This window comes from Mobula hypostoma, chromosome 1 (genome assembly GCF_963921235.1).
Source record: "Mobula hypostoma chromosome 1, sMobHyp1.1, whole genome shotgun sequence".
NCBI classification, from domain to species: Eukaryota; Metazoa; Chordata; class Chondrichthyes; order Myliobatiformes; family Myliobatidae; genus Mobula; species Mobula hypostoma.
Window position 1 is genome coordinate 222983449 of NC_086097.1, and position 12814 is coordinate 222996262.

Here is a 12814-nt window from a genome sequence, read left to right on the forward strand (position 1 = left end):
TCTCCAACGTCCATCAAAAGAAGTTTGTTAAAGTTTCAGATGACATGCCTGATCTTCACAAACTTTTAAGAAAGTAGAGGACTACCGTACTTTCGTTGTAATGGCACTTATGTACTGGATCTAGGACAGGGTGATGACAAAGTCATTTAACACATTGGTTTCATTAGTCAAAGTACTGAGTATAGGAGCTGGCACATTAGGATACAATTGTATCATTGGCGGTGCCACCCTTGGATTACTTTGTAGAGATCTGGTCACCCTGTTACAGGAAAAATGTGGTTAAATGGGGAAAAGAGCAGATTTGCCAGGATTAGAGGTCCTGAGTTACAAGGAGAAGTTGGCCAGGCTGGGTTTTATTTCCTTGGAACATACGAGAATGAGGGGCGACCTTATTGAAATGTCTTAAGTTATGAGGGGCACGGATAAGATGGATAGAAGCAGATTTTTTCCCCCAAGATAGGGGGGCAGAGACTTGGGGTGAGAGGAGTAAGGTTTAAGAAAGACTTGAAAGGCAACGTTTTTACCAGAGGGTTGTGAGTAGATGGGATCAGCTGTCAGAGGCGGTGGTTGAGAGGTACAATTGTATCATTTAAAAAGTTCGTGGATAGATACGGTACATGGAGGAACATGGGCCAAACACAGGAACATGAGACAAGTTAGGTGGACAATGTGATCATCATAGACTTGTTGAGCTGAAGGACCTATATCCGTGCTGTATGACAGGCAACACCTCCTCCTTCATAATATTGATAAGCTCCAGGATGTCACTGTACTAGCTTCTATTTCATTGTACAAGATAAATACAAATGTTAGTATTCATTTAATTCTTTGTACATTTACCATACTAATCCTTTGGGAACCTACTCTCCATAGGGCTTTAAACTACAGAGTAGGGGCTGGGTTCAACTTGGAAAAGTATGGATAAAGTGAAAAGGAAGGTGAGTGCAGGACAACTTACAGAAGTCTCCAGAATAAAGAATAAGACATAATGTTTAGAAAGGGATAAGAATTTAGCATCAGACAACATGGAGGCAAAATTGAAAAAGAATTATGAATACAGGACTGAAGGTATTGTATTTGAATGCATGTGGAAGATAATCTTGTCGTGTGGTTAGAAATTGACAAGTAGGGCCGGCTGGTAGCGCAATGACATCGGCGCCAGACACCGGAGCGGAGGTTCCCGGGTTCGAAACCAGTCCGGTCAGCTCCCGAGTGCGCTCTCCATCCGTGCCAGGTTGAGTGTCGAGATCGCAACTTGACCTCGTAAAATAAAGGGAAAAATACTGCGAAAATGTCTGTGTGAGGAGTGGCCACACAGTCACTCTCTCGCTCCGCGCTTTGTAAAAAAGCCATGAAAAAGACATCATCACGGACACATGCAAATGCACAGACGCGCACACACGTACACGCAGACTTGCATGCACGCAGGCACATGCCAAAGAAAGAAAGAAATTGACAAGTATGATGTCATGGGCATCACTGAGTCATGATTGAAAAAAATGAAATGAAATCCTCAGAAAGGAGTGATATAGGATCAGAAGACGTAGAGACATTGTGGATAGAGTTAAGAAACTGAAAGGTTAAGAAGACCCAAATTGGATTTATATGCAGGCCTCCGAACAGTAGCCAGGCTGTGGGGTACAAGTTACAACGAGAGATAGAAGAGGCATGTAAAAAGGGCAAGGTTTCAATGGTCATGCGGGATTTCAATTTGAAGATAGTTTAGGAAAATTAGTTTGTTGCTGGATTGCAAGAGAAGGAATTTGTAGAATGTCTATGAGATGGCTTTTTAGAGCATCTTGTATTGGTATTAAAGTGGAGTAAAGGAAACAAGAGACATGAGAGAGGAACTGGCCCAAGTTTAATGCAAGGGGACAGTAGCAAGTATAATGGCAAAGCAGCACTGGCTGGAGTTTCTGGGGGCAATTCAGAAGATGCAGGTTTGGTTCATTTCAAAGAAGCAGTAGCATTCTAAAGGCGGGGATGAGGCAACCTTGGCTAACAAAGAAAGTCAAAGACAGCATAAAAGCAAAAGAGAGAGCATACAATATAGCAAAAATTAGTGGGAAGCTGTTAAAAACCAACAAAAGGCACCAAGAAAGCAATAAGGAGGGAAAAAAATGAAAAATGAAGGTATTGTTATACACAATATGATGGATTGTTCTGTAGTTTGGATCTATAGCACAACATCAAGGACATTTAGCCTTTGCAGTGTCCAATAGGAAGAAATTGTTTGCTACTCTACACCATATTGAAGTCTGTTTACTGAAGAGACAAGAAAACATAAAGATATAGAATAACGCAAAAGGCTACTGGCAACAGTATAAAGCTTGAGGTTTCTATAGTCCATACTAACAAGTTCAATATTGCAAGGTATTTAAAAATGTATAATCATTGCTAAGCGGTAGGACTGTACCAATGATTACACATGAAACACTTTGCAATATTGCATTGAACTTGTTAGTATGGACTATAGAAACCTCAAGCTTTATACTGTTGTCACTAGCCTTTTGCATTCTTCTATACCCTTTATTTAGTGCAATGAATCGCTTGATTTAAAAATGGACTCTTATTCACAGTTATTTTCATTACTAGATAGTTGTATTTAGTGTTGATATGTTGCAATTTATTTCATATAAAGTCTAATTTAAAAGGAGTTACTTTCCTTAGCTATTTTAATATCCAGTGCATTGCATATTGAAACATTTGGCTTGCATTATAGATGTTTTTTATTAAATAGTTCACTGTCCTGAAATTTGAATGAAGAATCCAGTGTAAGTAACCAAAAAACATTTTATGATCTTTAACCCCACTCTATCAGAATGTCAAAGGTTCCTTTGAAAATACGATGCACAGCAGTTACCAGACAATTGGAGTATTCATTTAACTCGAGCATTTATTCAGATGAGGACTTGTTCTCTGTACATTTTAAAATATAAGTACAGCTGCTTCATGAGAACAGATTTATCCCCGCCCCCCAACCCCCATCCCCCACAGAGTAAGTACACTGGAGTAGCAGGGCTGCCATCCTGCATAGACATCCACAACTGTTAACCCAAAAATAAATCTGTCAGTCTTTACCAAAGCCAAGAACCACAAGTTTATAAGGATGTTTTAAGTTTTATCTTGTTGACATTTAAGGGTTAAATTATTAGCCTGTGCTCATATTGCTGTTGCCTCCTCATTGTGATTTTATACAGTATATTTCACAAACCTCCTTCCGTGTGTCTCTGTGGACAAATAACATCCATTTGCTTTTGCTTGTATTATGTCTTTAATCTCATTTATAGTTTTAAAGTTGAAAATCTGAATTTTGCGAATGTTTCCTCTTCCGAGAGCAGCTATTATTCATGAATGTTTGAATAAGCTCAATTATTTAACTATCCATCATGTCCCAGCCCTTGGGTTCAAGCCTTGAAACATCTTTCAGTAGAATTGGATAAGAATATAGTTTGGACGGAGATTATTCAGTGTGTTAGGGTTATGATGGTTGTTTGGTAATTCATTAATTTCATTCTTTGGCTCTTGTAAGTACTTTTTCTGTACAAGTACTTATCCCATTTTATTCCAGTGCCCTTTTGGTTGTTGTATTTCAGTTCACAACAACTAGAGATTTTGTTAGCTACCCTCCAAGCTATTGGAACTGTTCCAAAGTCTAAAGAATGTTGGGAATTGAATGCCAATGCATCTGCTGTTTCTAAGGTTGCTTCCTTACATACTTGGCGATACAGACAAATGAGCCCGGGGGAATTATAGGTCTTTAATCCCCTCAATTTCCTTTCATTCAACTACACCAATTCTTTAGCCACCCATTCACCTGATCCTTCTCCTGTACTATACTCACTATATAATGGAATACACACCATTTCAGTCATCCTTTTCACCAAATGAGTTCATTCTGGCATTCCATTGACTAGGAATATGGGTAAAATGTTTAAAATGAGGTTATTGTAATATTAGTGTAAAGTGGGTGGTTGAAGGTTGGTGTGGACTCCGTAGGCAAAAGGAAGTCTCTGTACTGAATCTCTCTGTGATTCCATGACTCTGCGAATGTTTCTCTCTTCATTTTAAAATTACAAGGTTAATCAAAATGAAGGAAAAGACATATAAACATTTAGTATTTGTTGTGTTTGAATGTAATCAAAAATTACTTAATGTGCCAAAATTTACTTAAAAACTGAATGCAATATTTTCCTTTTCCTAGTACAAACTGTGTACTGGAGATCCACCGTGGCTACTTTACATGGAATAGCAACTCTGAGAGATCTGTCCTTCAGGATATCTCAATAAAAATTCTCAAAAGTAAAATTACAGTTATTGTAGGCAAGGTAAGGTAATATACTCACAGATCTTTGAATATTATGTACTGTATATTGTAATAGCATTTCTTCTGTAGAAGGTCATGTTAGATCACTTAATCAGGAGGAATACAAACAGGTGGAATGGTAAGGTACTTAGTATAAAAAGCTGATTTTTTTTGGCGTTTATACTCTGGTTATGTATAAACTTGAACTTGAAGCACCGGGGGGAGGGAGCAGAAGCAGAGAAAAGAGGGTGTGTGGGTTACTTGAAGTTAGAAAATTTAGTGCTCATGCCATTTGATTGTACACAACCTAATGGAATATGAGGTGCTGTTCATCAACTGTGTTTGGTCTCACTCCAGCTAGGACTGACAGGTCTAGAGTAGGAATGTGAAGGGATTTGAAATGGCATGCAACCAGGGACATCAGGATGGACAATGCAGACTGACCATAGCTGTTCTGCAAGTTGGTCCCCTAGAAGGCGCTTCATCTTGCCGATGTAGACCAAGCAACATCAAGAGCAATGAATACAGCAGATGAGATTGCAGGAGGAGAATATGAGTCTCTGAGCTTTGTTTTGGTCCCTGATGGTAGAGATGAAGGTGGTTTAGGGGAGTAAAACTGAAAGCGATTTGCTAATACCAGAATAATAGAAGTCTAGACTCCTCTGTCTCCAGACTGTCTCTGATTGTTTATATGTTTAGAGATGAGGAATAGACTTTTGTTTTAGGTGGTTATCAAGGGATATGGATCAAAGCAACATTACTGTTGTTTTTAATCAGGCTTTTGAAGGCAGCTATGGCAAATGTTCAAACTGGAGCAGAGACAAAAATGTAAAAAATTGCAGTTGGTTGTAAACAGAATGCACAATGTGGAAATGGATGTACATTTAACAATGCTTCTAAAATTTCATTCCATCGGTAAATAATCTTGTAAATTAAGGTGATAGATATAAGTAGAGAACTTGAAGTTTAGGCACCTGGAATCAGCATCAGGGATGCCAGAGGTGAAACGGATGCAGAATGGGTCTCAGCCCGAAACAGCGACTTTTTACTCTTTTCCATAGACGCTGCCTGCCTGCTGAGCTCCTCCAGCATTTTGTGTGTGATACTTGGATTTCCAGCATCTGCAGATTTTCTTGTGTTAGGGATGCAGAATGAATCTTAGCCTCCTCCCAAAGCTAGCTGTATTTCTATTGTATCAAGCTGCATTTTCCCATTTGCTATACTTAATGTTACTTGGGACCTCGAAACGTTGATGAGTCAAAACCTTTTGTTTAGTCATGTACCTACAATAATAAGGGGGAAATAATATTACATGAAAGCTTGACTGGGAAAGTCATAACTGTATGTTCACTGTGCCTTTCCAGAGGGTTGAAATGGAATTTGATGAAGAAATCACAAATATAGTATTTTTCTTTTTAAAATTATGTATTTTGATTATTATTAACATTTAGCTATTAAATAAATGTCTTTCAAATATGTGTGAAATACTTGGATTTCAATAAATTTCTACAAGAGCACTCTTGCCTGCTATACTTTATCAGTGTTCTTACAACATTCACTTCCCTTCCAATCCTGCCTATGCACTCTTCTTCAGAGTGGCACCATGTGCTCCAAATAAAGCAGGCATATTCCCCCATTTCCCTGCTTCTTCAGAGTTGTACTTGACTGGAAACTCAACCACACACACTATTTATTTAAGTTCTATGCAACTAAAATGAGTCGTCCTGGAATGAAACACAATGACCACCTCAAGATGGTTTATGTTACCCAGAAATGAAGTTATTTGCTGTGATAGAAGTGCCGTAATTGTGACGACTAGATTTCAATAGCACTTTGCTGCTCTGGGACCCCACTGTTATGTCTAGCCTTTGACTCTGTCAAAACCACCAGACACATTTCCCTATTCCTAATTACCTGAAGTTGCAACGTCTGACGTAACTACCCTTGCACCCTCCCCAAGAATCAATTGGATCTCTGGATATCTCTCCCACCACCCCCCGCGATCCTGCAATCTCATTCTTCAGCACTGTATTTTTCTTTAATATGCTACAGTGAGTGAGCCATTATTTCACCTCTAACTTATCCAGCTTACACTGGCCCTCTGCTCCCTCGTCATTTACCCCAATTAGCCCTTCAATTCGTTGCACTGAAGAATTTATGATGAATAGTTATCTACCCCACTTCAAATTGGAACTTCCTTTCCCTTCTCCCCAGTTTCTTTTAATGTTGGGATTTTTCCCTAGCTGTAAATACATGAACTCTGGTTCTCATCTCTGAATCCATTGGGAAGAACATGCTAGAATCTGCACACCTCTGGCATCCATTTGGAAGTGTAAGATCTTTGATCAATGGCCATTTGACTGAGGTACTGCTAGTCCTCCAGAAGTAATTATTGGCATCAGTATTAGAATAAGAGGGGAAACAATTAAGAGAAAAGAAACTCTGTTAGCTAATTTTCATCAAATTTTGATAATTTCAGGTTGGGAGTGGAAAATCATCCCTTATTTCTGCCATATTAGGAGAAATGATTCCTGTCTCTGGTCATATAGTCTGGAGATCAGCTAACCAACCCATGGCTTACTCCGCGCAAACAGCTTGGCTGAGAAATGCTTCTTTACAAGAGAACATTTTGTTTGGAGAAAGCTTTGATGAAGAGCGTTTTCAGGCCGTGATTGAAGCCTGTGCACTTCAGCCTGATATTGACATTTTACCTGCAGGGCGGCTGACAGAAATTGGTGAGAAAGTAAGTACACTGAAGGGTTTATAGGTCATTTTTAAATGCGAGATTCTGCTGATGCAGATGTTTATAGGTGCAAGGCTTCAAGAAACGTCTCAAAGGAGGAAGAAATGCTAAGGAGGTGAAAAGGTTTAGAAGGGGAATTTGAGAGCTTAGGATTTGAGTGGTAAGTCATAGTATAATTAAGATCATTGAAGTTTAAGTGTCCGAATTAGAGTGCATATAATAATAATTTATTTAAGGAACAATTTATACAAACAGGTGCTATACAATGAGATAAAGTGCAAACATTAAAATAAAAGACAAAATGATATTGGTTAAAGCAAGGTTAAATAAATAGGTTTTGATCTGGCATTAAAAGTGCATCTGAGTCTGCATCCCTTATAGTTTTAGGTATTGAGTTCCACAGCTTAGAAACCGTATATATAACCGTATACATATAGTTTATATAGCAGTGTGACTGTATAAAGATGGTGAATGACTAAAAAGATTGGTGGTAAGGTATCCCTGGTGGTCACTAGAGGTAACAATGTGGGAACAGGAGGAGAAGACATTGTGAATGAATTGATTCAGCAGCAAAAATATTAAACAATTTTCTCCACTCCAACCTCAAGTAAATTTTAGCACCCACTCATCATGGCCAGGTTAAGATTGGCTAGTTTAACAGTGCACTGCCCTGACCTATTTAACTAAACCATGTAGTGTTTGGTTACATTCATTCTACGAAGTATTGCTTTCCTTCTTTAGCTAGATGCTTAAAGATTAACAGTAGAAAAAGCAAGTCACCCAGCAACCTGTGATATCAATTCATGGGTTATATCTTCCTTACTACGTGTTGCATAGTGATATTGATGTATGTTAAATTTCAGCACTATGTGCCCCATGTATTTTCATATATTCTGTTTAAAGTTATTAAGACTATTAGCTACATATCCTTTCTTTTCTCCTCAGGGTATTAACCTGAGTGGTGGTCAGAAGCAGCGTGTTAGTGTCGCACGAGCACTCTATTCGAGGTATGGATACTTCATTATATTTTGCTGAATGTGATGGAAATAAGGAGATACACTTAGTTGCTGTTTGATGTAAGGACTATTTCTGAGTGTGTGATTTCATTGTGCAAAATCGTGCTTGATTTGTCATCAATATTTAATAGGTAATTCCTGAGGTTGGACTTCAATGTTTTAGACTAAAGTAGCTCCCTATTCTGGTTAGGTTATCATTTCAATAACAGAACGAAATTCCACAAAGGAAATATATTACTGCAGTAAAGCAAATGGTTTTATATATTTCCAGCATCTGCAGAATTCCTGTTGTTTTTGTTTTATAAAACCTCACTTTGCTTGTGAGCAATGTGAATGACACTGGTCTTGAACAGTAAAGCATCTCTCAACTAACAACGTGGCAGATTTGGGGTTGAAGGGCTTGGTCATGGTAAGGTCATTGCCTTGGTATCCCAGCCATACTTCTCAAAGTAGGTTCGAACATTTCAATATCAATGATCATCATTGTATGTTCAACGTCAGTTTTGCTCCATGCGATGCTTTGGGCTTTATGCAAATTAAAATATTAAGGTTGAAGGTTCTCTTGTGACACTGATAGAGTCCCTACACAGTGCTGCTTTAGCACGTTTCAACATTCTGTAATTTTTTTTATCCTTAATTGCAAACTCTTTATAATTTCCTGACAACACATGTTTAATTAACTTGTTCATAATTCTGGGGTTTCCCATCTCACATTTCGTAAGTAGCAGTGTCATGGACATTTTCCACTTATGAAGGAAGTTTTCCCTAATGAAGAGAATTTTGGAAGGTCACAGTTTAACATTAAGTTATTTCCTTTAAACCTTGGAATAGACGTAGGAGTATATTACTCTTCACCAATGTTTTTTCATCATTACCATTACTCTACTTGTATTAATTTTGATGTATCCACCTTCCTGAGAAGAATGAACTGGTCCTGTATCTTTTTGAACAGTTGCCACTGATCAATTATTTTCCCACTAACAGGTATGTTACATATTGATACCTTGATGCAACTTGTTGAAATTAGCCTTGTTTTGCTTTTAATACCAAATACCAGTTTTGTATTTAACCTTTTCAAACATTAACCCTATCCTATTATGTCACTATCAGATAACCATTCATGCATGCACCATTAATTGAAGCTTGATTTGGATAGATAGACAGGTAGATACTTTATTGATCCCAAAGGAAATTACAGTGTCAGAGTAGCATCACAAGTGCACAGATTAAAAAATATTAGAAGAGAAGTAGAAAGAATAAAAAAATAATTTACCACCAACAGTCTAACAGGACGGGGTCATCACTTCCCCAGCTATAGGTAGACTCATTATAGAGCTTAATGGCCGAGGGTAAGAATGACCTGGTATAGTGCTCTTCGGAGCAATGCAGTTATCTTATCAATCATTATTTAATCTAACATAGCCTGCCTCCTTGTTGCTTCACGGTATATTCCTGAAAGCTATTCTGAGCATTCAGGGCACATTTCTCAAGCTCATTATCTAAGTGTAAAGTAAAATTCCAAGTATATTTACAAGGAAAACTGCAAGTGAAAATGAAGAAATTGGTGTAAGGTTTCATTTGAAATTCTTCTGCTGCTGACCCATCCCATTCCTGGAAATTATAGACAACACAGTGATTTCCAGGGGCACATTGCACCAATATATATATTTTATATCAAGCATGCAATATCAATCTTTGTGCGACAGTAAAGAAATTTGTGATTCTGAAGCACACCTGATACAAAGCAGACCTTTTTATTAGTGCTGTTACTGTTGTAGTGATGATAGAGGTATTCAGAATTATGAGGGGTATAGAAAGGGTAAATGCAAGCTGTCTTTTTCCACTGAGGTTGCAAGGGACTACAACCAGAGGTCATGGTTAAGAGTGAAAGGTGAAAAGTTTAAAGGGAACATGAGGAGAAACTTCACTCAAAAGGTCGTGAGAGTGTGGAACAAGCTGCCAGCATAAGTGGAGCATGCAAGCTCGATTTCAACATTTAAGTGAAGTTTGGATAGGTACATGGATGGTAGGGATATGGAGGGCTGTGATCCCAGTGCAGGTCGATGGGAGTAGGCAATTTAAATGGTTTCAGCATGGACGATGGGCTGAAGGGCCTGTTTCTGTCTGGTACATTTCTATGACTCAAATTAAAAGATGTCTTTATTAACATATGAATTATATTCACCAAGGAAGTGGACCTGAGCAAACTAATGGAGCTCAAGCTGACACATCTCCAGGTTCCTGGTGGAATTCATCTCAAAAAAGTGCAATTGTTGATGCATTCGTTTTAATTTTTTTTTCAAAATTATTTTGATTAGATTGGAAAATAGCGAATACAATTCCTTTATTCAGGAAAGGGAAACTGAAAAATGGAAACTCCAGGGCAGTTAGCTTAATGTATGTCACAAGGAAAATGTTAGAAACTTTTTAGAGACATTTATTCAGCCATTGCTTGGCAAAGGTTAATTGTTTAATGAGGATTGGCTGAACAGACTGTATCAACTGGAGTTTAGAACATTGAGCAGGGACTTACTGAAACATTAGCTCCTGATGGGCATTGATAGGGTGGATATGGAAAAAATGTTTTCACCTGGTAGGGCACTGAGGAGTGTGGTAGAACAAAGGGATCTGGCAATACAGGACTATAGAAGGAAACACAGTTACAGTAATATTTTAAATGAATGGCTAAATCTGAGATAAATATGCTTCAAGTTACCCAGAACAAAAGGCAACATCATTGAGAGGGTGGAGGGCAGAGAGAATAATGATGAAGGCAAATAGAAGAGAAAGCTAGTAAAAGGCTTTAGGAACATTTATGGAGAGTTATAAACAGTAAATGTTATGTGCTGAGATCTTTCATCAGGGCTGGAATGGAAGAAGGTGAAACCAGGATAAGAAGTTGGGGGAGGGGAGAGTAAGGGCTAGGCAGGTGATAGGTGAGACTAGGTGAGGGGGAAGGTAGATGGGTGGGTGGGGACAGGAATAAAGTAAGAAGCTGAGAGGGGATAGGTGAAGGGGGTAAAGGGCTGAAGAAGAAGGACTCTAAAAGGAATAAATTTGGATGTGTAATAAAAAATTAAACTTTTGCAAGGCAGCGGAATAAAACAGGAGGAGTTAGTCAAATTGGATAGTTGTATGAGATAGTTCCACGGGCTGCACCAACAGACTGGTAGATTTTAAATGACAAATGAAGACGTTTTTATTGACCTGGATAAAATAATTGCTTAATTTTGTATGTGTTGTCCTGTTTCACAGCTCTGATCATCCCTTTATGTAGTAGTGACATAGAGGATAATGGTGCCTAACAAAAAGGCAACACAATGGAATTGAGTTGAATCCATAAACTCTAAAGGGGAAGTCATTGTAATTTCTTAGTTTTTAATTCTATAAGAAATTATAGATTGAGTTGCAGTAGGAAGTCTTTTATTATAGCATAGTGAAATAGAGCAAAAATATGAAATATAGGAAATATGGAATTTAACAAAAATTTTGGAATTGTTTAGGCTGTCATTAATCACTAGAGAAAATGGGCAGGGTAATATGCTGATGTTGCATCTCCATTAAAACTGGAGACTTAAGTGATAACCAAGCTTTTGTATAAAATTATGAAGAGTATGAACAGGATAGATAAGTGAACATACAAAAATCACGAATTACTTTACAGGTTATTAGTATGTGTTTAAAATATCTTGCACTCAAAGAGAATACTGCTTTATCACTGAATTTGCCATTTATCTCGTGGGCAGTGTGCCTTTATAGCAAATTTAGTTTGAGAATTTATTTTACGGTTAATTAATCCAAAATCAAAGGAAGGACAACCAACCAATCATCAATCTATCAAAAAAATTGCATCTTGTTCTTTCCTGATTCTACTTTGGGGCAATACAATAACAATTTAAAGTGTGGTCAGCGATCAATCATGCATTTTGCTAAAGATTTGCTTTAACAATTTTATTGTACTTGCCACACAGGCTTTTCTAAATCCTAAAGTAAAATAGTCAGAATTGTTTTATAAACCCTTTGGAATTTTGAATTCAGTTGAAAGTTTTGAAACTTCAATATCTTCATTGCCTTTTCAACAATGAGTTATTCTACCTTTAATTTAAATTAGGTGCCCTATTGTAATATTGGATGACCCCTTATCAGCTTTGGATGCACAAGTAGGAAACCATGTTTTCCATCAAGGGATCATTGGGATTTTAAAGAAAGAAAACAGAACTGCCATTGTTGTAACACACAAACTGGAATACGTTGAGGAAGCAGACTATGTAAGCAAGATATCTTAATTGAGTTTGTGGAGTTTCCCTTTAAGACATTAACATTCATTTAGATAATGTAGCATTCCTCCTGTAAAGAATGTGTCTATCAATTCTAAAGGATTTATTATCGAAGTATACAACTTGAAATTCTTCTTCTCTGTATAGTCATGAAGCCAAGAAAGAAAGGCAGTGCAATCATCAACTCTCAAAATCACCCCTCCCCGCACAAAAAATGAATGAAAATGGAACCAGCAAATAAATACCCCAAATCCCTCCTCCCACACAAAAAAAACAAAACGGAAGAGGCACATCGACCCCCAATCTATTCCACTTTTAAATACCTCCTAAGGAGTTAAAGACCTTAGATGACTCTTTCCCATTAACCCTTCTCAAACAGTTTCACTGCTCTTTAGTTGGGCATTATATGCCTTCAAGTTCCATAGGGGAAGGAACAGACTGTTGAGCCCCTGGATTCTGTCTGCAACCTCAA

At 37.8% G+C, this 12814-nt stretch overlaps 1 protein-coding gene across 5 annotated transcripts in view; it reads left to right on the forward strand.

Annotated features, from left to right (window-relative positions):
• Window positions 1-12814, forward strand: part of LOC134355254 (ATP-binding cassette sub-family C member 9-like) — a 176333-nt gene that overhangs the window by 130041 nt on the left and 33478 nt on the right. For all 5 annotated transcript variants that reach the window (XM_063065063.1, XM_063065073.1, XM_063065081.1 and 2 more), the window contains 4 exons: window positions 4205-4328; window positions 6786-7049; window positions 7995-8056; window positions 12177-12333. In XM_063065063.1, the coding sequence (XP_062921133.1) occupies window positions 4205-4328; window positions 6786-7049; window positions 7995-8056; window positions 12177-12333 (607 nt within the window). The remainder of the gene's footprint in view (window positions 1-4204; window positions 4329-6785; window positions 7050-7994; window positions 8057-12176; window positions 12334-12814) is intronic.